This window comes from Peromyscus maniculatus, chromosome 3 (assembly GCF_049852395.1).
Source record: "Peromyscus maniculatus bairdii isolate BWxNUB_F1_BW_parent chromosome 3, HU_Pman_BW_mat_3.1, whole genome shotgun sequence".
Lineage (NCBI taxonomy): Eukaryota > Metazoa > Chordata > Mammalia > Rodentia > Cricetidae > Peromyscus > Peromyscus maniculatus.
The window spans coordinates 126,984,716-127,010,654 of record NC_134854.1 but is presented as its reverse complement, the minus strand read 5'-3'; the positions used below and the strand labels follow the sequence as shown (position 1 = coordinate 127,010,654).

General features: G+C 37.1%; 1 protein-coding gene across 6 annotated transcripts in view; it reads right to left on the bottom strand.

Moving 5' to 3' along the window:
• Positions 1-25,939, bottom strand: part of Cntn6 (contactin 6) — a 346,717-nt gene that overhangs the window by 166,930 nt on the left and 153,848 nt on the right. For all 6 annotated transcript variants that reach the window (XM_076567479.1, XM_076567480.1, XM_076567484.1 and 3 more), the window contains exon 4: positions 25,288-25,463. In XM_076567479.1, the coding sequence (XP_076423594.1) occupies positions 25,288-25,463 (176 nt within the window). The remainder of the gene's footprint in view (positions 1-25,287; positions 25,464-25,939) is intronic.

Sequence of the window (25,939 nt, the reverse complement as noted above, 5' to 3'; positions counted from 1 at the left end):
TTATAGATAGTTTCAAGTTGACAAGTGAAAGTACTATCACATTAACCATTTCTGAGGGAAGAAATGGCAGTCCCTGTAGGAAAGGTGTCTGAGTCTCAGAGCAGATCAAGTGGTCAATTGCAGAAGAAATGTCGAAAACTGACTTTCAACAGCCCTAAACTCGACACAATAATGACACTTGCTTTATTTGGAAAACCAAACTGCTTCAGCTAATTATTTTTTTACTAAAAAAGTAGTATTATGAGTAGTATTTCAATCCTTCAAACATAAACCAGATACTTGAATGTCCCATGGCCAGGCTGTGGTATTATCTGGTTTATGTTTGAAGGATTGAAATACTACTCATAATACTACTTTTTTAGTAAAAAAATAATTAGCTGAAGCAGTTTGGTTTTCCAAATAAAGCAAGTGTCATTATTGTGTCGAGTTTAGGGCTGTTGAAAGTCAGTTTTCGACATTTCTTCTGCCACAGCCTGGCCATGGGACATTCAAGTTTCATGACTCGTATGAAGCAAGATTTACTTGAAATAGGAGAGTGACATCGACATGATTTGGATGATTTTCCTAGATTCTAGTCAATGAAAATTCTTACTTTATTGCTAAGCTTTGGTGCTTCTTGCAGAACCTCCACTATCTCTTCTTTTTCCCCTCACCCAACTAAGTAGTGACAACAGTACCAAAAATTATCTGGACATGTGGATACTGCAGTCTATTAGTTATTGTAATCTCAGTCACTTTGCTACAATGAAAGTAGAAGAGATACAATGAGCACCGCCCACAATGCAGAGAAAAGGCAGGAATAACGCTTTCCTCTCCTTTCCAAATAGTCAATTTTATCAACAGCCATGGAACCTGAACATACTTTGATGTTAACTGTATCTCTATCATACATATTGCTTTTCCAATACAACTTTCAGGGGAGTGATTTGTGATAAAGCTGACACAGGAAATGCAGAGGGAAACAGAAGTATAGCCAAATAAATCAGATTAAAATGAAATTGATGAAACGGACTCAAAGGCAGCTCCTCAGTCTCTTTCTCGAGTTCAGATGTGGTGTCTCCATGCTGCCTTTGAATGCTTTGTATCTGACCTATTCATAGGAGGCATAAAGCACCTAGACTCTAACAATCTATGCAGGGCTGCCATTTTAAAAGTTTGTCTGTAGTTGATAACCAGGCTTTCTCTACAGGAGAAATATCATCCTTTTGTACAAATCTGGGCTTAACAATCCACAGTAACCAACTAGTATCTCATTCTGCTGGAAGAAACAGCACAGTGGAAGATTTCTTCAGGGAATCAGTCTCTACTTCTAGTTACTACAGTGTATCATGATACTGTGACCACAGCAAAGAACTAGTAGTAGCATTTAATTGGAAAGTGGGTTATGTCAACACTGGCCTACTTACTAAATGCAAATGAGACAACCTCATGTAGGGAGCCTGAGGAAGTCAAGTTAGGCATTTACCTCAGGCTCAGAACGAAAGTAAGTTCCCATGGGATCCAAGGCTTACATGTAAGAAAAGAAATTAGAAGAGAACTGTACAAAATAGGCCTCTAACCCAGAGCTTGGGAACATGTTCTTATGCATAACACAAATTAAAATTTCTAAGGAAATAAGAAATAAATTGAATTTAACAACAGCTGAGTTTACAAGATAAAAATAAGTTAAAATATATGTGGCCATACTTCATAGCACTTATAGACAAATATCAATGTTCATAGTAAATTACATTTAGGAATTACTCTGAAGTAATCAACAGAAAACTGGACAAAGATCACGACTAGGAAATTTTCACAATGCTTCTAAATTACCAATGAACATGTGAGAAGAGTCCAATTTTATTAATAACCTAAGAAATTCAAGGGAGAAAATCAATAATTTGTCATAATTTTACATTGCTAAAAATAAATACTAAATGGCATATTATCTTAAGAGAGGGAAAGAACATATCCAGGCAGTGATGTTGCAAGCAACACCTGTATAACTAGTTTTCAAGGGCTTGTTATTCAAGACATACTGACATTTAAAATGTTTACCATGTTTTCCTGAAAATCCAACTACCAAGTATTTATAATAAGGCTACAACTGGCCAAAGAGTAAAAGAATATGTAATTGTTTTTTAACTCTCCAATGACATCCAAGAAAATTCAGCGGCAGTTAATTACTGAAAGAAATTGTCAAAGCATATTAGAAAATACAAGCAGCCATTAAGAGCAGGAACGTATCTCCCTGTATCCAATGATGTCTAATAACTGGAATTGTTCTATATTTACTTCAGGACCTTCCTCTTTTTGTGACCACTCTCAATGACTTCATACATTCCCAATGACTTGAAATAACTTTCCTCTGTAGAACATTATCCACTTCAACCATTTAGGTGCAATCTTCCTTGTACAATCTTGATGCTTCTAAACATCCTAAAATTTTCCCGAAAATGAATTCTTATTTATTTTTCCCCAAATAGTTCTTCTAATCTCCATCAAATTAAAGAATCAATTCAACTATTTATTTGTTGGAGGATCTTGAGTGTTGTTCTTGCCATAAAAAAACTATATCCCATCTGGAAGTATTTGCTAAGATTTCCCAACAATATCATCAGTTTCCTTGGTCTCCATGGCAATCTCTCCCATGTCTTCATTATGTAACATATGAATGACTGAAAAGCCCCCAAAACTATTTCACTACTATTTTCACACTTTATCATAAATTGGCCAAAAAACTTCAGGTTAAATCTATATTGCATGTAAAAATGATCTAACAAATCATGTAATAGAGAAACTGAGATTATGTAATCCACTAAATCATAAAATAGACTTAGATCAAACAAGTGTGAGGGCATATGCCTATGATGTTAGCATTTGGGAAGCTAAAACAAGAGACCTATATTTAAAGGTAGCCTAAGCTATACAGTGAATCCCAAGTCCAGACTTAGCTGCATTATAACGTTCTATACCAAGGAAACAACAAAATAAAATAATAATTAACAGTGGCATCACATATATCATTCTTTATGATACTTTTTATTAGAATATGATTCCAATCAGTGGACAAGGTCAAAAGGCCACTGTACTTGGCCCCTGCTATTTCTGTAACTTCCTCAAAGTCCTGTCTCTCTTTTCTCCCTACTAGGGTTTTGAATGTTTCAGTTTCTGTCAATGTCCAATCTTTAACATACACTGTTCTATGCTTTATAGAGTATTTCTCAAACCTATTCCTCATATCATTCATGGAAGACTAAGTGCAGACAAGCCTGAAATCTTACATCCATACTTATGCAGTGCAGTGACTTCTGCAATGTGGCTTTATAACATTTTCTATCAGAGATACAGCTACTTCACTACTCTGAAAAATAATCTGGTGTTTCCAATACATAGTATCAGTGGTGACATGCTTATTCTTAGTGCATACTTGCAATAAGCCTGGTAGTCCACTGCACTTTCACTATTGGAAACCCACTCTGCTACTATAGAAAATGTTTAGGTAGCTCAGCTAGAACATGAGGGCTCCTAGAAGGGAAATGAGTCATTTCACTTGGCTCAGCCTAGATCATGACACATAAGAGAGCCATACAGAGAAATGTCATTATTTGAGTCCAGACAAAACCTAAAGAAACAACACCCAAGACTTGAGAGCAAAAATAAAGTTGCAATATAATGCATCATCCTAATTTCCTAGTTGATTGTTTTTACAATGGTATAGCACTATGAGCACAGATAATACAATAGATAATTGATACAAGGTGGCCCTCAATGTTCATCTACTGAAGGGCTATTCATCTTGAGCTTTAGTTTCCTGAGTTCCCAATGAGTAATCTATCCAGCTTTTCAGATTCACTTTAGGCTATTTATTAATCTTGTCATATTGTCAATATGTATCCTTCATTGTCCATATGGATCAAGAAGACTGAGAAAGTGCTTCTTTTACAAGGCCTTATACCTCTGGTGTAATAGTGTTTGACATTTGCTAATGTACATATATAAAAGAATAAGACATGCAAATGCATGAATGAAAACATCACTATAATATAGGGGCCCTAAAAGTTTTCTGTCTCTAAATCGAAGTAGGAGGAACTCTGTGTTTTTACTCAAAGAAATACTGTAGAAGTCTTAACAACAACAAAAATTAGCAGCCAGGGTATGATGACAGCACATTTAATGCCAGTACTTCAGAGACAGAGAAAAGCAGAACTCTTTGAGTCCAAAGCTAGCCTGCTCTACATAGGCAGTTTCAGGCCAGCCAAGGATACTTAGTGAGACCCTGTCTCAAAAAAATAAATATATAAAGAAAGAAAGAAAGAAAGAAAGAAAGAAAGAAAGAAAGAAAGAAAGAAAGAAAGAAAGAAAAGAAAACAAGACATTAAGCAGTGTAGAAATTTGTCTAAGTATAAACCATAAATGTAGAGTAAAAAACTACAAAATAAATTTAGTGACATATGCATATAAAAACTTTAAGCAAAAGAATATAAACTTAAATTTACACTTGCAAAAAGCATTACCCACCTCAGGAAAGTGTTCACTTAGGAAGAAGGGGATTAAAGGGTACAGTGAAATAGGATTCTAAACATATCTGATATTTTAAGAAAAATGATCTAATGTTTGCTCACCCAAGTTTGGCTCCTCCCAGGCATGTAATATGGCTCACAACTGTTTGTGTCTCAACTCCAAGTACATGAGACCTGATACCTTCTTCTCCCTTCTGCCAGAACAGTACTGTTGTGGATATCGTTCTATATAAATAAAACACTGATGGCCAGTGACCAGACATGAAGTATAGGCGGGACAAGGAGAGAGGAGAATTGGGGAAACAGGAAGAAGGGGGGAGAGACACTGCAGCCACCGCCAGGACAAGCACCATGTAAAGATGCCGGTAAGCCACCAGCCACATGGCAAGGTGTAGATTTATAGAAATGGGTTAATTTAAGATATAAGAACAGTTAGCAAGAAGCCTGCCACGGCCATACAGTTTGTAAGCAATATATGTCTCTGTGTTTACTTGGTTGGGCCTGAGTGGCTGTGGGACTGGTGGGTGACAGACATTTGTCCTAACTGTGGGCAAGGCAGGAAACTCTAGCAACAAATGGCGCCCAACGGCTCAAGTTTCCACCTTAAACCTGCGAATATTTAATAACCAATTCTAAAAAGAGCCAAAACCAGGTTCCTGCTTCTTGTCTCATACAGGCAGCTAGACGCCACAAAACGCGGGTTTGAACACTAGCGGGTTCCTGGCGTGTGCGTTTGACCAGCAGTATGGCAGAAATGAGGCGTCTGCCAGCGGCACATTACGCTGTGTGGTAGATTTAGTCTTTACTATTATTTTTTAAAAAAAGGTTTCTGGGCTACATGCTGCTTTGATAAAAGCTTAGACCCACTATTTCTGAGACTTGACTCACAGAACTGGCAGAAAATGCCATGTTGGGAAGCTGAAATGGGCGGGGCCAGCAGCCACAGCACCATTTCAGTCTTAAAATATTGCAATTTAAAGCAATAGATTCACAATATGTAGGCTTCAAAGAGACAAAAAAAGATAAATTAATATAAAAAAGCCACATAAAGATGAATATTACACAGACAATCTGGATTGTGTTGTCTTTGGGATTTTTAACTGCAAAAAAACATTTGATGGAAAAAGATGTTCAATTAAACCAATTTGTATATTTTAAAGTACCTTAACTTCAAAATTTGGATTTAAGGATTTGTTGCTTTGGAAAAGAGGTTCTACTTTTGTTTCCACAGAAAGCCAGAGGCTGTGGATTTGTTCCAGATTAAGATACATCAGGTTTCACCAGCCAAGACCCCCTGAAAGGTCATCGTTGACACCATGGCCCAGAAGATCTAACATCCAGAGCGGTTTCAAGGCAACTGGTTCACACAATACAGCCTCACGGACTACCCCATAGGCCTAAAATTTTCTTTGCATCCCTATAAGATACAGCGCCCCCCTCCAGCAGGGAGTAGTAAGAGATGCTACGCCCAAATTCCCAAATATACCAAGCTGGCTTTAGAGGTGGAATTGGCTCACTCCCCCTCTAAACCCAGACATATTGCTTTAAAAAATGGTTAAGAGATTCTTATGTCCCAAATCAGAAGAGCCCTCTGGTGTGAGACAGAGAAAAACCAATATTTTTATTTAAAACAGGTTGATTATAAATGTGATCTCTTTCTAAAAAAGAAAAGGGGATATGATATAGATATATAGGAGGATATAGAGATGATAAGATAAAAGGGTAGATTAATGAACCTACTTTTAAAGAACAACTTGTTTAAAATGTTTTATATTGGTATAGATTTTAGTTTATGTTTAAAATGTTTTACATTGCTATAAATTTTAGTTTATTGATACAAACTTGAAGTTAATTTTGTTATACTGTATATATATATATATATATATATATATATATGTATATATATATATATATTTTATTCTTGTTTGAGGTATTATGTTTATGTAACTCATTTAAAATTGTAATGGATAATTAAAAATAGATTAATAATTAGTCATCTATGATAATCATATCTGTAGCCATGTTAGTTAAGTCTTCTAGGTATACATAGATATATTTCAGATAGATAGATAATCTTCAAACACTTCATAGACCTAGAGAATATGGCATTTAAATAACTTAGAATTCTGTTGACGTGAGACACAATTGCTCCTGGCTGCACCAATTGATCCCGAGAGAATGTTGGGCTTCTAAGACATTTCCATTTGGAAGTTTGTCTTCTTGGCACAAAATGGCCTACTGGGCAAAGAACTGCCCTTGCCTTGACAGCTAACAGTATGAATACAATGCTGTCCTTTCTGGACAAGTGGGACACAAGGAAATCTACCACTGTATTCTGCCAAGACAGGGTAAGATGGTCTTTCAGAATTCCTGCTTCTAAAAATGGTCTTTCATATACTCTAGGCCTGTAGCCACTTTGAATGCATCAACAATGCTGAGAAACATTAGGTGACTGTCCAGGCTGCCAGCTGTCTTGGTCTACTTTTGCAAGATTCCTGAAAGTTGCTTGCATCCATCTACCATTTCTCAGGTACCATTATGTTCCTTCTCAGGTCTTTGATGTGGCTGAAGACTAGATAGTTGTAATTTCCTCAGTTATGATAAAAGACAAGTTAGATATAAAACCTTAAACTCACAAATATAAGATAGATAGGGCATCTTCTTTGATATTGTAACTGTAATTCTTGCTCGATAATTGTTTTGTTATATGTACTTTTACCATGTTAAAGTTAAAACCTTCCTTTTTTAAAAAAAAGAAGAAAAGGGGAAGTGCTGTGGATATTGTTCTATATAAATAAAACACTGATGGCCAGTGACCAGACATGAAGTATAGGCGGGACAAAGAGAGAGGAGAATTGGGGAAACAGGAAGAAGGGGGGAGAGACACTGCAGCCACTGCCAGGATAAGCACCATGTAAAGACGCCGGTAAGCCACCAGCCACGTGGCAAGGTATAGATTTATAGAAATGAGTTAATTTAAGATATAAGAACAGTTAGCAAGAAGCCTGCCACGGCCATACAGTTTGTAAGCAATATAAGTCTCTGTGTTTACTTGGTTGGGCCTGAGTGGCTGTGGGACTGGTGGGTGACAGACATTTGTCCTAACTGTGGGCAAGGCAGGAAAACTCTAGCAAAACAGTACCTATTTGCAAATACTTTATCCCTTCCCATTACACACATAATTAAAATTAAAGCAAATATTGGATCTTGAGAGATGGCAAAGTGGTTAAGAGCACAGACTATTCTTCCAGAGGACCAAGATTTGGATCTTAGTGCCCACTTGGAAGCTCACAATCATCTGTAACTCCAGTCTTAGGGGATCTGATACTCTCAGACACTGCATAAAATGGTGCATGAACACATTTGCAGACAAAAAATCCTTACACATAAACTAAAATAAAAGTTGAAAAATTATAAAAAAAAATACATAAATCTTTTTTAAAAAGGACAAATACCACAAGTTCTCACTGGTTTGTGGAAATCACAATGTTGACTTTTTTAAATGGAGTGGTATAGTAGCCCACAGGAAGCATAGAAAAAACTGGCTGCAAGAAAATACCAAAAAAAGAGGCCTCATACAACTGCTATAGAAGAGGAACTAGTTTTGTTTCCTCTAGCATAGTAGAGTAACTTTTGGTTAGAACAACTGTATTATGTTTCAAAATAACTAGCAGTGTATGAACATTTTGACCTGAGTTTTACAACTCAGGTTTACATATATTGTTTACATATATTTAACTACAATAATTACCAAGTAACAGTGTACAAATTTTATGCTAAAAAAGTGTAAAAAACCAAAACAAAAAAAAAACAGGCTGGGTAATATATAAAATGTTGGTCTAAATTGAAAGATACAAAGAACTGGCAAGAAACTATGGTTTTGTTGCAAATGAGGAACTCTAACAGTGAAGGATAGCTGAGTTGATGGGGAAAAGAAGCAATGTTTCAATATTTTCTGTTTTAATGTTTCACAGGGATTATTTCTGAGAAAGTAACTAGTTATATTCAACTGAAACTCACATAGCTTGTGAGTATGGTAGATGACTGGGCAAGTCCCTGGCCTTGTTACAAAGAGTAGGTAAAGTGTTTATTAAAGATTGGCTTTTGATTTTTGGAAGCCCAGAGATACATTCTACTCCTTAAGAGGATTTGGAACTGAGTTCTGATACTGAATGCAGTTTTCTGGGTAAATGAGGGTTGGGTAATATGAGATGTCATAGGAATTTTGGATTTATTATGATGCCTTAAATACACAGGAGGAAAGGGGTCATAGAAATAATGATGCTCCTGCTATAAAAATATGGAGCTAAAGAGAGATGGTTTTATCCAGAACATCACATCCTCTGACACTCCCTCCTATTAACTGTATAAACAGAGGCAGATAGAGAGGGGTCAGCTAGATTTGCAGGCTGGAATGAGATGGCTTGTTAGGACATCTGCTGCTGGGAAAAGATTTGCAAAGCCAAAGTTGAGTATAACGCTTGACTTCTGTTACCAATCATCTTCAGGTTCAAAGCCCTGGCTCTGATGCTCCCTTGCTGTGAGTATTTCAGCAAGCTGGGTGATTGCTGCGTCTGGCATTTGGCTGACTGAATACCTATTAACTTTTATGAATAGTAATACTTACATTAATACAATAGTCACAGTTCCCAGCCAGCTAGGCTTACCAAAAACCTGTCATAAATTTTATGTGTGATCTAGGTACTTTTCGTTCCTTGTCAAATGAAACAGGTAACCTTGTAAATGAATACTGAGAGCAGTACAAAAACAGAGAACCTTCCAGCTGCCTCAGAGAGAGCTGGAGACGGGTGTTGACCTCCAGCACAGTTGTTTGTATTTAATCAAAAATAATTATTTTTACTTAAACCTGATGAAATAATTAAAATAAATCCTTTAAGCTCAAGGGATAGACCCCAGTAAGCACTCTGGTAGTTTGTTTGTTTGGGATTTCTGAAAGAAGTAAGGGAGAGTTGCATAATCTCCATTCATAAACAAACAGAATTGATTTGTGCAAAACAACTCATTAATATGTATGTAAAAAATAGATCTCAGAACTAAACAGCTCACACAAAGGGGTAAAATACCCAGCAATTGTTTAGTTAAATCAGGGCTATATATCCAGGCTTCTCCTCATTTGCATTTCTGTCTTGAGTAGAAGCGTTGCCTGGGAGGGCAGTATTTCTGGGAAGGGATTGTTACACTTTGAAGCCTATTGCTTTGGCAAATGTTCAAGCCCTGTCCTCTGTTGATCTTTGCTCTGATAGCATTAATGGATTTGCTTATTTCTTTAAGTGAGACTGAAGTTATAAGTGGACATATGCAGAAATACAAGAAGACACAATGTCCTTGCTGCTTATGCATGTGTTTCATGGTTAGAGGTAGCTCAATGAACACATTGTTGAGGTGGACAGGTAAGTTTGTTGAAGGGTCATTCTGGAATCCAGAAACAGAGCTTAACAATTTGCTTTTCCACTGGGTATAGCAGGCCTTCCTGCAACACCTCTTGTTGACCCTTTGGTGATTCTGGTAACAGGCTTCCCTAGGTACTCGCCTTAGGCGTCTCTTGATATCTATCTACCATCCACAGTTTTGTATTAATGTCAGCCACATCAGTGTCACCAAGGAGGGTTACATGTCCAATTTTAGGCCCTGTAGTAGATCAGTTGATTCAGAATTAGTTTTGATAAGAATCACCAGGAATCATCATATGCTTTATAATTTAAAAAACACTAATCATAGATGAGTGTGGAAGTATAGTTAAAACCTGGAAATTCCCAGAACTTAATCCGAGCTTATTTCTTTTCTATTGTTCTATGATACCTGATTTTACATCCCTGAAAATAATGTTTTGTCATCAATTAAAGTAATGTTATAACCAGAATTTTAATTATATAGGGCAATCTTGATAGTTAAACAAGATTATATCATTTTGGAAATTTATCAAAGATTTATTTTATATTTAATTTTTGTAATTTGAATGTTTTACCACTATGTACTTATGTACTCTAGGTGATTGGTGTCTGCAGAGGCCAGAAGAGGGCATCAGGTTCCCTGGGACTGTGGTTATTTCAACTTTATAAATTGTCATCATTTCACTGGAACAAAACTGAGAGAGGCCTGGATAAGTATGTTCATATTCACCTGGGATAGAGAAAAATCTGCCTTCCAAAAGCATCCATTTTGGACACAAGAAAAGAGGCTTAGCTCACAAAAAGTGCATGAGAAATGACCAAGGTGAATATTCCATCCTAGGTTTTTGGAATAGGTAAGCAGAATGTCAAGAGTTTTTGTTTGTTTGTTTGTTTTTCTTGTTGTTTGGGGTTTTCTACCTATATAATGCATCTATACTACATGAACAAAGCAAACATTACATTCCATTGGTTTGATAAGTTTAGTAGCTCAGTCCTATTAGGTGATGCCATAGGGTCTTTCTATGTTAAAGCTCCAGCCTAAGCTTAGTAAGATTCCCAAGCTACAGTAACAATAGCTACTGTAGTTGGCAAGTTTCTTAGCAAATATTACATGAAAGACTTAATTAGTACCTAAGAAAGTTCAATGAGGCACTTTCCTTCCGTGTGTGTGTGTGTGTGTGTGTGTGTGTGTGTGTGTGTGTGATATTCACACATATATGTGGGCTCATATATATGCAAGAACATATATGAATATGGAGACTTCTTTACTCTCCTATTTTCTTCTTTTGAGACAGGGTCTTGTAGCTAGAGTTTTCCTGCTTTGCCCACAGTCAGGACAAATCTTTGTCACCCGCCAGTCCCACAGCCACTCAGACCCAACCAAGTAAACACAGAGACTTATATTGCTTACAAACTGTATGGCCGTGGCAGGCTTCTTGCTAACTGTTCTTTTATCTTAAATTAACCATTTCCATAAATCTATACCTTGCCACGTGGCTGGTGGCTTACCGGCGTCTTCACATGCTGCTGGTCATGGCGGCGGCTGCAGTGTCTCTCCCTGCCTCAGCCTTCCGCTTCCCAGAATTCTCCTCTCTCCTTGTCCCACCTACTTCCTGCCTGGCCACTGGTCAATCAGTGTTTTATTTATTGACCAATCCAAACAATTTGACATACAGCCCATCCCACAGCAGGGTCTCTTAATTGAAGACACAGCTTAGTCTTAGCTCGTCTCCCTGACCAGCATCTCCTGAGATTTCCCGTTTCTGCTTTGCAGTCTGGAATCACAGGTAGGCTGCCACACTAGCTGACATTCACTAGGAACCTGAACTCTAGTCTGCTTTGCTCATATGGTAAGTGCCCTAACCAGAGAGCCATCTTTCCAGCCTGTGAATGTTAATGTATTACAAGCACTTTGAATGAAGTTTCACTGGAAATTCTTCTCTCAAGTTTTATAGTAAAATTGATTATGGCCATAAAAATCAAAGAAAAATGTGTACCAAAATTTGTCCTACTTTATTGTTAGATGAACTTTGGCTAGGTATGATAGCACACTCCTTTAATCCTAGCATTCAGGGAGCAATGGCGTACAGATCTCTGTGGGTTTTAGGCCAGCTTGGTCTACTTAGTAAGTTCCATCCAGGTCAGTAGGGGCTACGTAGTGATGTCTCAAAAATACAGATACATTACCTTTGTTATTGGATAAGAAGTATAAAGGAATATATTCTCCATTTATTCTTTTCTGCTTTTGTTCCCCATTGGGTTTAGCTTATAACTGCAGTCACGCTTTTCCTTGACCCATGTCATCTATTATATTGGTTCTCAGATATTAAGCCTTACTCTAAGATTAAAGTAATCAATGGAATGTCAAATGTGGCTTTTTCATCTGAGTTTAGTGGTATATGTCCATAATCCTAGCATTCAAGAAGCAAAGGTCAAAAGACTATAAGCCCAGACTATAAAGCAAATTCAAGGCCAGCTTGATCTACATGGATACTATTATAAAAAACAAACAAAGAAATAATGACAACAACATCTAAGGGCTACAAAGTCTGGAGACATAGTGAGTAGTCTTGTGTGACATGCACAGATTCCTGTGTTTGAAACCTACCTTGGAAATAAGCCCCCAAGTGAGACATTTGCATGAACATGAATAAATAAAACAAAGGAAAACAAAGTAGCAAATTAAAAAAAAAAACAAAAAACAAAAAAAAAAACAAAAAAACAGACCCTAGCAAGAATAAACACTTGATTCTTTTCAGAGATGGAGGCTCTATGGGATAGCAAAGAAAAGTCTAGATTTTGTATGCAAATACTAGTTCAGTTCAGTCTCTACAGACACAAAATGTGCCACCATTTCTTTGTCTCTACAGATTATGCCTTTGTGGATTCAGTCACCTGTGGATCAAAATCATTAAAAGTCAATTTATCTGTACTGAATATGAATAGACCATTTTTATTTTTATTATTCTCTAAACAAAATTCAAAACAAAACTAGTTATGTAGCATTTATATTATATTAGATACTCAAAGAAATGTAGAGATGAATCACAGTATACAAAAGGATGATGTAGTAAACAATACTACGTCATTACACACAAAAGACTTCAGTATGAACAGATTTAGTTATATTGGGGGTTCTATAATTAATCTCTCTTGGATGGTGAGGAAGGAGTATACCTACACACACACATATACATATATGATCTTCAGTATTATAGCATGTATATGAATTAATTTCAGGAGCGTTGCAGTTTTAAGTATCAAGTACAGGACAATTTATTATAGAAACTGATTTCATGACCACAGATAGAGAATTTTTTATACAAATTTATCAACCCATGTAGGAAAAGGGAAATAAATTGGACTATATTGATTTTATGAGGTTCTGTTTATCACAGAGAATAAAAGACAAGCCACACAGTAGGAGATGTTTTTCCAATATATAACAGTACCAAAGTGGTCTTATCTAGAATCAATTACTGTGAAAAAGAAGTCAATAGAAAAGAAAAATAATAGGAAAAGTAAGGTATCAATTATTATCAAGAATGCAGAACAAAACATTGTCAATGAGGCTATAAAGTAATAAAAACATAAAGTAGTATTGCCATTTGCTTGATTTTGTTGGTTTGTTCATTTTTGTTTTCATATAAAGACTTCCTATTTATATGTGGCTCAGGCAAGTAAGAATGTGGAATCCAACTTCTATGTTCTCAGCACTAGGATTATAGATTTTGACACCAGGCCTGGCTAGTGTTATCTTTAGAAGTATTTATGCACACACCAGTACTGTTAGATTCTGTTTTATGTATGAACATTAGAGAAGTGTGTGCAGGAGCATATGTAAAGATTTGTGGTCTCGGAGTTAATATTGACTATCAACTGGACAAGATTTAGATCTGACCACTCAGGAGACATACCTCTGTACAGATCTGTGAAGGATTTTCTAGATCTGTTTAACTAAGGTAAAAACACTTATTCTAGCACTGTTCCAGGGGTTAGGATTCTAGACTTAATAAAAAGGAGAAACCAAGCTGAGCATCAACACACATCTCTTTCTGATTCCAGATTGTGGATGCGATGTAATCAGCCACGTTGGGCTTCTGCTGCCACTAGACCTTCCCCATCATGATGGACTATATCCCCAAACTGTGAGCCAAAGTAACACCTTATTTCCTCAACTTGCTTTTGTTAGGCATTTGGTCACAGCAGTGAGAAAAGTAATCAATATGGGTGATAGTGTTGATATAAGATTTCCGTATCTGTACTTAAAAGCAACTCACCTAATTAACTATCTAAAGGATCAAACTTTAACATCTATTACACAGTCTTAACTTATGGAAAAGCAAAGAAAAAGGTGGGGAATTTGGCTTAACAGATAACACACTTGCCACACAAATATGAGGACCTGAGTCTGAATCACCAGAGCCCACATAAAGCCAGTCATAGTAGCAACCCAAGTCCTCCTCCTAAGAGATGGTGGTTGAGATAGGACACTCTCTGGAAGTTTGCTGGCATCAAATAATGAAGAGACTCAATCAAGTAAAGACAGATGGGAGATGAGAAATGATACCAGCGTTTTACTTGTTCTCTGACCTCCACATCCAAGAACACACACACACACACACACACACACACACACACACACACACACACACACACACACACATATATATATATATATATATATATATCATATAGACACAGAAAGGGACTTTTCAAAAATTCTTACTTGCAGATTATTAACTGACAATTAGAGATGGCTCATCTTTCAGAAAGGAGGAAGGAGGAAGAATTGGAAAGAGAAAGGTACAGGGGAGGTTGTCCAAGATGCTAGTAATCTTCGGTGTCTATATTTCTCTTAGTAAGGTGCCATTGAGTATGATTAGCTATCTATTTTTTACATTTTTTGCAATATTATACTTTGTAAGAAAGTAGTATATAAATTAATAACTTAAAACATAACAAACATTTCCATGGGATTCTTTAAAATCTATTATGTGTAATTGTTTTTTAAACAATAGATCCTAATTTAGGCAAGATTGGATATATATTCAAAGCAAATGCCAGACAACAATTTATCTATCCTTTAAAGCAAATGGAAATTGTATTAATATGTATTATTTTATCAGTCCCCAGAGAAACATTCTCAGGAGCTATGTATATAGCTCTCCCAAAGCTATTTGTCCAATGAGTCATCCGAAAGCCTATTTCTGCTTCCTGTTTCTTCTGAGCTTAACAAATACTAAATTCTCAATTTTGATGGGATGAATCTCTTACTTTGTAATATTTTCTTCTCCCACCATGAGTCTTAGCCCATGCAGCTTAAATGTGCAATTTTATTCAAATGGAGCAAAAAGATTAGGGCCTGCTGAACATAAGTAGAGGAAGGCATTGGGAGAGGTTGAATTTCCAAAAAAAAGTATCAGTTCTGATAAGACACATAAATAGAATTCCAGCAGTGATGATGTGGGGCAAAATGAGGCTGATACATTGGATAATCTACATTCCTGTTGATTTTTAAGATAAATATGATAGGAGCTAGCTGTAATTTAACTGTGCAACTCTCACAGTCCATTTGTTTAAGATGTGAATTATTTTTAAGAGCAAAGTTTTCTCCTTAATATACCAATTGACAGTAATGTCATTATAGCATTAAAATAAAGTTAGAATACTAAATCCATTGTAACATCATAGCACTGCTTCAACTTTATAATGAAAAGCAATGCTAATTTGTCAACTTTCACTTAAGAAATTAGAGAGAAATATTTTTTCATGTACATGTTCATGTCATTCTCTTCTGCACAAACGATGTTAAAAGGCATTTGGCATTTTCATTGATAATTAGGTATGCATTACCCACTTAATGCACACTTTACAATTACCAGAGTCTTTGCAATTTCCAAATGCATTTTTGAGTGTTATTTTTAAAAAGTTCTTTTCCTGGGACTTAATTTTATTTTCCCAATTTAAATGCACTTTATCACCATCAGGATCATGTGTGATTTGGGCTGCATTTCAATGACATTTAGAATTGTTCAGGTCCCAAAATGCTTTTCATTTTTATTTATCAACGTGAGAGTCCTCCAGTTTAGGAAATAATGAGACACATTACTTTCAAATTTATAAGTGCCTTGAAATCCTTCAGTAGTCTAAGACCTTTATAGTAAGACTTTTCACTACTATGGTATAATTATTTTATTTTTTTAAAATGTGTATGTGTGTGCAGGTGAATGTGTGTGGGGGTATGTGGGTTCATGTGGAAGTTAGGATAATCACAGTGGTGATTCCCTGGGCACTCTACACTTGGATTTGAGACAGAACTATGGCCAAGAACTCACTAGGTAGGCTTGGCTCGCTATCCAGCAAAGCCCAGGGATCTGCTTCTCTCTGCTTTTTCAATGCTGATATCTGTCATCTTCTTCTTTCTTATATGGTTCTGAAGTTTGAACTGTGATTCCCATGCTTGCAAGGCAAGACTTTCCCTATTAAGCTACTTTACCAGCCCGGTGATTCCTTGATTCATGAGAATTCTGCTTTTGAAATAAATACACACTATAAAAAATATCTCAAGACATACAGGTGAGGAATTCAGAATTTGTATAGTTTGAGTGACCTTGGGCAAGGAACATTGTTATATCACCTTGAATTTCTCTATCTGTAAAATATGGCTTAGAATATTTTACAGGTTCAGAAAAATGATGAATGGCTTGGTGAATATAAAACCTTTTGCATTCCTCTGGAAAAATGATGATGGTTGTAAATGCCTACATGTTTATGGTGCTTTAAAATGAACTGTTATTACATGTTAACCCTGAAGCATTCAAAATCAGTCCTGGGATATGATACAGAATTCTATAATTTTACCACATAAGTTAAATGAACTAAAGCTTGGAACACCCTGAAATATGTATAACTTCTGTATTAATAATTTTAATGTGTAAAGCTAACATATCCAAGGAAAATGTATGGTGCATTTCAAATTGACTTTTACAGGTAACTTCAAAATTCTAGACATCAATCAAATACTTGGTGTTAGAATGAATAATGAAATACAAATTCTGGCCTGTTAACAGTGCAGGACAAGGCTCTTGCCTGCCTTGCTATATTCATCTAACAACTATTCATTTTCCTTGCCCTCTGCTCTATGTGCATTAAATATCAGATCCTCTATCCATCTTATATGAATTGAGCAATGCCACCACCCTCATTTTACACATGAATTAACTCTGGGTACAATGTCAGTGCAGACAATCTTCCAAAACAGGCAATTTGCTTTGATGCTTATGTATACTGCTTTGTACTCTGACTTTCCCAAGTTTTCTGAAGATCTTACAGTCTCATTCAATTGTCCCATTGCATAATGAGAAACAAAGTTCTTTTTCAGCTTCAACCAGGAGACAATGATTTCCTAATCCAGCATTTTCCTCCTCTCATCATGTTCAGCCAGGTCTGCCTCTCCTTGCCTCTTCCATAATACATGGTCCTGATCACACACTTTTTCTGTTGAACCTTAATGTCCTACTTTGTCTAGTTTCTGTGTTGACAACAGAAACTTCAATCTCAATGCTCAAATCAAATCAATTCTTCTCTGGATGACATTCTTGGCTCTTTCTCCAAACATTTAAATACTATCTGCTCAGGTTACTGCTCGGTTACCTGAAGTCCACCTCTTATTTCACCTCATAACACTATTTGAGGCAGTGCAGAGAGTATAGGAGGGGCAGGATCTTATATTCTACCCACTCTCTTTGAGTTAGCATATTGATCATGCCATTTGTGTGTGTGTGTGTGTGTGTGTGTGTGTGTGCGGTTACAGACAAAACAGTTCTTTCTGACCGTTTGCAATGAAGATGTTGATCCTATCAGGCTTTACCATACTGTGCATGGGAAAATTACTTTCATTTTGTATTGTTTTATTTATAATTCTACTTAAGGACTTGTTTGCTCTGTTAAAATAGGAGGGCTTGACAGCATTAACTCCACCATTTAATCTCTAGATTCTAGCACTATGCTTAACACATGTAAGACCAACTATGTCCACGTGGTCACCAGATGAATAAATGTCAAGTCAGTTAGAAGGCTAACAAGCTTGCTCTCCTTCTGCACTGACAGAAGAAATGTATTGAAAATATCCAAGATTAAATATGAAATGGAATAGAATTCAAAAGTTTTACCCATGATTTCATGCCAAGTGTCTGTGTATTCACTGTCAGAATTCTATATACTAAAAGCCTCGTAAACAGAGCTTAGTGAAATTATAGGTTTCTTTCCAAACACCCATCTCAATTTCTCAGGGACAATATTTTAAATGGCAGACACCGATCTCAATGCCCCACAGGAGTACAGGAGTACAAAGTAATTAATTAACATACACATAAAGGAAGGAAATTCACCTATAACATTTGCCACCAAAGTCTTTGAGCAATAAAAGAAAATTCCAAGCAGCTACAAGCGAATTAAAGAGACAAGCTGGATTTATCACCCCGGAATGCTGGTATGAATGATAAGAGGTGATAAGAAGCAGAATTTCTTTTTCAGAGTTAAGTTTGGATTGGGTGGGGTGGGGGTGGGATTAAATTAGAATATGCCTGAGAACATACAACAGAGTCCTATGCTAAAGAAAGGTTGTTCGGGACTTTTGTGATCCAATAATTCAAAACATGCCTTAAAAACAGAGCAGTGAATGACTTGTTAAGATTAAAGACACATTTGACCTATTTTATAATAGTCAATTTTTTACATATAGGACACATTATCAGGAAGGTTTCATGTTAAGATAAGCCATAAGGCAGAAAATTTTAGGCCATGTCTAAAATAAACTTAGGCTCTACCATCAGACTACTACTACCAAGATGAAAGTTACAAGCAAAAGCCATCAATTATCTAATAAAAACCTGCAAAACGTCATATGGACAACTTAGTGCAGGAAGAGTATTTATGATTCTACTGACTCTGCAGCTCAAATCAATGCTACAGCAATCTACCAAAAGACAGTACACAAAAGAGTTCAAACATGTATATTTTGATGTATAACTTTATCCTAATTTAGGGAAATTTGTATAAGTAGGGCTTCTGGACAAATTTTTGACATGTAAGAAAACCAAATGCACAAAGATCTTATTGTGAATGGTTTCTGCCTTCCTTGGGGTTGCTAAAAATTATGACTTAGAGGGCAGAGTTTAACATGAACAAGTTTGATTGTGCCTCATGCATGAAGTTTCAAAGTCAATAAAGAAAGTGCAGGAAAGAGGAGCTAAAAACACATGGTTACGAGTTACCTACTTAGTGCCTTGGCTTGACTGTGCTGACAAACATGATGTTAGAAGTAATGATGAAGTTCTTAAAAATAACTCAGAGAAAGGGAAAGTCGATTACATTTTTAAAAAGAGATGAATGGGGGGAAGCTCACAGACGATGACAGAAATGGGGGAGATAGAGCAAGGCCAGGTATGTCTAATGTCTCCTAGGTTTCATCTCATCCTCTGGAGAGATCTAGAGAGCTAAATGCACTGGAGGGAGCTGCACAGCTGGGGCTGGATGTATCTTTCACGAGGGACACACCAAGCACTACAACACCAACCTCAAAGCTTATTATGCAGCTTACTGCCTTACAGGTATTCATTCAGAAAATTATTTAGAAAATAAATTGCATTATTTGAAACTGAAATGAAGAAAGAGGGCTCCCACGGCTTGTATGGACAGTGTTGTAAAGAGGTCTCTGTTTATCTACATCAGGAGCATACATTTTAGAAAGTAAGTTCTGCTCTTCCTTAAATAAATATAATTTAATTAAAATGTGTTTATTAACAATATACCCAGAGAAAAGCCACAATCTGTTTAGGGTTTAAGCTTACATTCTATTTATAGACATAGACAACAGAAATACCTGACTCTTCATTGTTGGATAGTTCAACAGAGACATTATATAGTGTATGGAAAGCAAGGACTAGTTAGTAACACCCTGTCGCACAAAGACCCCACATACATTGCTTGCCAGACAAAGAAATCAAGCTAGAATTGGGCTGTAAGGTCATTCCCTGCTGGCTACCTGTCCAGTGCCTGCTTGTGCTATTCAGTAAGGTGGGAGAAAATTGTTATTAACAGTCATACTCAGCTGTGGACCCTATGTGCAATGCTACTGAATGGATAGGCAACCTGTGCTCACTGGTTCAATAATGGTGAGCATGTTATGTGGATTATCATTTACTATCTAATTGGAATGGAGAGTTTCTACACAGAACAGAATTTATAGTTGATACTGAAAATCCAGTCAAAAATCACTAGGGCTGAGGAGGTCATAGGCCATGATGGGGAAATTCTTGCTGTTGTTTTGTTAAATGAACATGGTGCAACAATTGGGGTTCCTTTCCATTAATTATCTTTATATCCCTAGATAGGTGCCTCTGCTGGTTTTTTTGGATAAACTTTTTGCATTGGACAGTGGTCAGTGTAAAGACTTATAACTACTAGTAAAAGTGTTGAGAATTAAGTGACTGTTGAATTTGCAGCCATGCATGAGACACCTTGTATCACATGTCCTTCAAGGCTCAGGGAACATGACAGAAAAGAGGTCACAGAATGTAAGAGCCAGGGGAAGAGGTGGAGAATTGTGCAATACTGTCTTCTGGCTGTTGAATTCTGGAACCTGTGGCTTCTGAACTCTTGAAATCTTATTAGCTAGGATTTCCTAAGCAAGACTTTGACAATACTGGTCACTTCACAGACCCACTGTTCCCTGTAGCTTAATAGGCAATCGGTGGTTGATAAAGAAGGAGGGCCATTTGCCTCAGCTGCACAGCTACTGGTAAGTTGCCCATACTTTATAAATAAGCCATCATTTATGCTTATGTAAGCAATCTAATGAAACTCATTATGTTATAAACAATGATATTAAAACATATGGGGGACTAGTTGGAACTGAAAGGGGAGTAACAGGAATATAGGAGGATAAAATAGAGGAATGGAGAAATAAATGTGTTCAAAATGCATTATATATATATATATCAAATTATAAACCATTATTTTATTTAATTGATGCATGCAAATAAAAACACTAAATACATTTGAAATATAAGAAGAAACTTTAGATATAAACTGGAAGAGCAAGGAATACCCAAGGAATGTTCAACCTTACCACAAGGACACATGTTCAACTATGTTCATATCAGCACTATTCGTAATAGCAAGAACCTGGAAACAACCTAGATGTCCCTCAACTGAATAATAGATAAAGAAAATGTGGCACATATACACAGTAGAGTACTACTCAGCAGTAAAGAACAATGATATCATGAAACTTGGCAGCAAATGGATGGAACTAGAAAAATATCATCCTGAGTGAGGTAACCCAGACTCAGAAGGACAAACATAGAATGTACTCACTCATAAGTGGATACTAGATGTGAGGGAAGGGCTTGGACCCACAATTCCAGAGAGGCTAGCTAACAGGGAAAGACCCTAGGAGGAACACATGAATGATCCAGTGAAGGAGAAGTGGATGAGATCTACATGAGCAGATTGAGTGGGAGTGGGGGTAGTGGAGGGCAAAGTGTGGGGGATGAGAACATAGGGAAATGGGAGTAATGGGAGTGTTGAGCTGGAACAGGGACAGAGTGGGAGGACAGGGAGGGAGATACCATGATAGATGAGGACATCATGGGAATAGGAAGAGTCGGGGTTCTGGGGAGGCTCTCAGGAATCCACAAGGATGACCCCACCTTGGACTACTGGCAGTGGTCCAGAGGATGCCTGGTCAGGTCTACTCTGGTGACTGGTCTAGCGAATACCCTAACTGTCATCATAGCGCCTTTGTCCAGTGACTGATGGAGGCAGATGCAGAGATCCACGGCCAGGCACCAGTCTGAGCTCCAGGAATCCAATCTATGAGAGAGAGGAGGGATTCTGCAGGCAGGGGATGTTGAGAAGACGTACAGAGATGACTGGCTACACTAGAGGAAGCCCATGAACTGTAGACTAGTGGCTGTGGAGCCCTCATGAGACTGATCTAAGCCCTATGGATAAGGAAAACAGTTGTTTAGCTCGAACTGTTTGGGGGGCCCCCAGGTAGAGGGATAGGGATCCATCCCTGGTGCATGGGCAAGCTTTTGAGAATCCGGTGCCTGTGGTGTGACACCTTGCACAGCCTTGATGCAGTGGGAAGGAGCTTGGACCTGCCTAGGATCAGTGTGCCCGGATCTGCTGACTCCCCATGGGAGACCTTGAGTTGGGAGACATGGGGATGTGGGGTGGCTTGGAAGAGAGGTCTGGGAGGTGGGAGGAGGGAGGAGGGGGGATCAGTGGGTGGTATGTAGAGTGAGTAGAAAATTTCTGAATAAAGAAAGAAAGAAAAAAAAGAGGACCACAGATGAAAGACTCCCTGTGGTGTGGTCACAAAAGGCTGTACTTTGAAGTCACTGTTTTGTGTAAGATTTTAGGGCTTGAGAAGGAGCACATGACTTTCCTCTTCCTCTGTGATATACACATCATGTTGTTACCTTAGTCTGAAATTCTTTAGTATATTGGACCAATAATCTTATGTTCTAGCTTATATTTTAACAAATATGTTAAGTTCTTAATTTTCAAAATCACTTTTTTTTTCTTTGATGTGAATTGGACTCAAACCCTCCTGCTAAAATTTCAGCTATGCTATTATCTTCTTAGTTTGAACAATAGAAATAAAGGAACTCTATGTAATTACCTAAAAAATATTTTTTCTACCCCCCAAAAAACAAACAAAAAACTAGAAAAGGTTTCTATGTGAAATATCAATTAGAAATATGTAATTGTATATGCATATGTGCATATGTATATGTGTGTATGTATATGTATATATGTAGGTAATGTTTGGATGAGTTAGAGAAAGAATACAATTGAGAATTAGATATATAATTTCTCAAGTGTCTGTGTGAATGAAAACCCCCACACTCATATCCCAGGTAATCCATATCTTTGTCTTTATGGCGAATGATGGTAGATGTTTTAATCTGTAAATTTCTCAGCAGAGGGTTATTGTGAGAATTTACCTAACTGCGTTCTGTTGGATATTTGATAGAAATACAAGTTGAGTTTGGGAATGACTATATCTGAAGCTCCAGCATTTGACCCACATTGCTATTCAGCCAACGAACTTTTCAGTCAAACAACCATTGTTAATTTAAGAAGGAGATGGTGAAGCATTCAAGAATGAAGATACAGGTCATGAAGTTCATTCAGGAACTTTCCACTGGGTCAGATCAGCATGCATCCAGACTACTTTTTCTTTGTTATACTCTAGAAACTCTTTCACTGGATACAATAGGAAGGCTTTCAGATGCAGCATCAGTATAAGTATTATGTAGGAAGGGCAGATACTTGGGCTTTTTCTCTCTTCTGAAAATGTCAGTCTTAGTGTCTACACTCATTTAAGTTTACAGAACAAAGGCTGACTACTGGATATAGGCAGAGCAACTTTTGGCATGGATTGATAGTGAAAATGTGTGTTTGATTATATGGTGTTTCAGTGTGTGCATATATTTGTGAGGGCTGGAGACTGACTTCAGGTTTCTTCCTCATTTACTTCCCAAATTATCTTTTGTCTCATGGTCTCTTATGGAACACAGAGCAGACCAAATAGACTAGATGAGGAGGCCAGTAAGCCTCAAAGATCATCTTGTTTCTACTTCCCAAGTCTGAAATTACAGTGTTATGTCACGACACTCAGCTTTTTTATAGGGGTGCCTGGGTTTGAACTCAGAGCCTCAAGATTGTGTGACAAGCCATTAACTTTTAAGCCACCAAAGTATAAAGAATGAGGAGGAGCTACAGTCAAAGAATTGTTTCATCTCACTCATGCAAGTATATAATTTAACTTCTTTTTACTTCAACTTTTCCTTTCCATTTTGGCAAAGATAAAATATATTTTAGTTAGGAAAAGTTTTAGATTGCATGTATTTCTTTAAACAAAAAAAAAGATAACTTAAAATCATAGAGATAATTTTAAAGTACTTTTTAGAGTGCAAGAAGAAATGTGCGGCTATATAAATCACAATGTGGTACTTTTGGGTGTAGACATTCAGGATTTATTTAATTTACATGTTTGTCTTTTTTTGAGACAGTCTCAGCACTCAGGTAATGGCATTGTAAGCCTACACCACTATGTCACGGCCAGATGTTTGAAAGATGACTCAACAGAAAGTCAGGAACATTACAAATAAATATTCTATGTTGTATGGAATTCCCTTTGGAATCTGTCAGTGTGTAACTTGATTGCAGTGTTCTGAGGATGTCCACTTTCCAAACAAATCCGTTAGGCTCTAATAACTGCACATTTCTGTGGGATATGTGTCTATAGTTTCCTCTCTACTACATTTTCAAGTAACTCTCCAAGATAGAATGCAGAAATCAACTCCAATGATTATTGGTTATATGTATAGGCACATAACGTATAAAACCAAAGCAAGGCTGTCTCTCAAACATTGGTTCTCCCTGCAACCTGTATAGATCATGAGATTGCTGGTGCAGAACAGACTTGAGACCATAACTGCACATGACTAAAGCACTTTTGCAGGATGGGATGAGACACATATTTCTAAGCAAAATCTTTAAATTTGGTTTTTGAAAGTTATAGAAAGCATAGACATTTCCATGAGCCCCCAAACAGAAACGACTGACATTCTGGTTCCCTGGCTTATCTAGAGCTTGGGGATAATACAAGGGAGAAATTCAAGCCTTCTACTTTGTCCACATTGTGAGATATAATTACTTTCAAACAAGGCTTTCACTGAATCCAATATGAAGCATTTTAGTCCCTGGGAACACTATATATAAAGGATATAAGAAGCAGTGTCTATTGTTCATCTGCTAATGTCCCCAAATGTCACAAAGGTAATTACTTGGATGACATTTATGTGATGCAGCTGGACATTGTTACAGTTAATATAAAGCCTGCCTGTGGCAACCACTTTATTTCCACCTACATCTCACTGTGGGTGTATGATCACTGTTCCTAGAGAAACACCCGCCTGCCCCACATGATACCACTGCCTTGAGGTTTCTTTCCTGTGCTATTCACACTAATACCTTACTTAAAAGAAAAAAATGAAAGGGCAGTGATATTATATGTATGATCTTAATATTGATATGTGGCGCTTTTAGAGATGTTTCTAAGAATATTTCACAATATATAATTTCAAAAATATTTTCTACCTAAAAAAGTAACAGATTTCCATTATCCTCAGGAATTACAAAATGCACGAGCAAAACTTTTTATGCACATAAAATTCCATTTGATTTCAAAGAGCAGGTAATTGAAAAAAACTACCTTTTGGCCCAATATAGATACATCACCAGACTCTTTTCCAGGACATATTCAGTATGGAATTTTCCCACAAACTTACATGCAAACTGGAGTTTTGCTTTCCTACTCAGAATGGTGCCCACAGGATTGGTGGCCAGACACTGGTAGGTGCCAATATCTTGATCTGTGCGGGGGCTGCTGATGGCCAAACTGCCTCCATCCAACCTATAGTGATAAGTCATGCTGAAGTCAATATCTGTGCCATTTTGTTTCCACCTTCATGGATAAAAAAAGAAACAAAATTACATATGCAATATAAAGAACAGAAAGCTGTTTATCATAAAAATCACACTGTTTGAATTCTTATAGGCATAAAAATAAACAAAAATACATGATCACCTGTGGGGTGATCTCTGTAGTTTTATTAAAGGGAACAGTGTTCTGTTTTTGTTTGTAGTACTGGAGTTTGAACGGGCACCGACCTCACACACTACCCATGTGCTGCACCACTGGGCAACATTTATATACTCATTTTAATTTTTTTTTAATCCTCAGACACATTCTCACCAAGTTGCCCCAGCTGACACCAAACAAACTCTGAAGCCCTTCCTGGCTTGGAACTTGCCATCCTCCTGTATTACTCAACCACAAGCTGAGCCTAGAGGGCTATGTTACCACTTGGCAAACACAAATGTTCTGGGGCCAGAGCTACAAACTGATAGGTTGTTTGGAAGCTCTTTACCCTTCCTAAG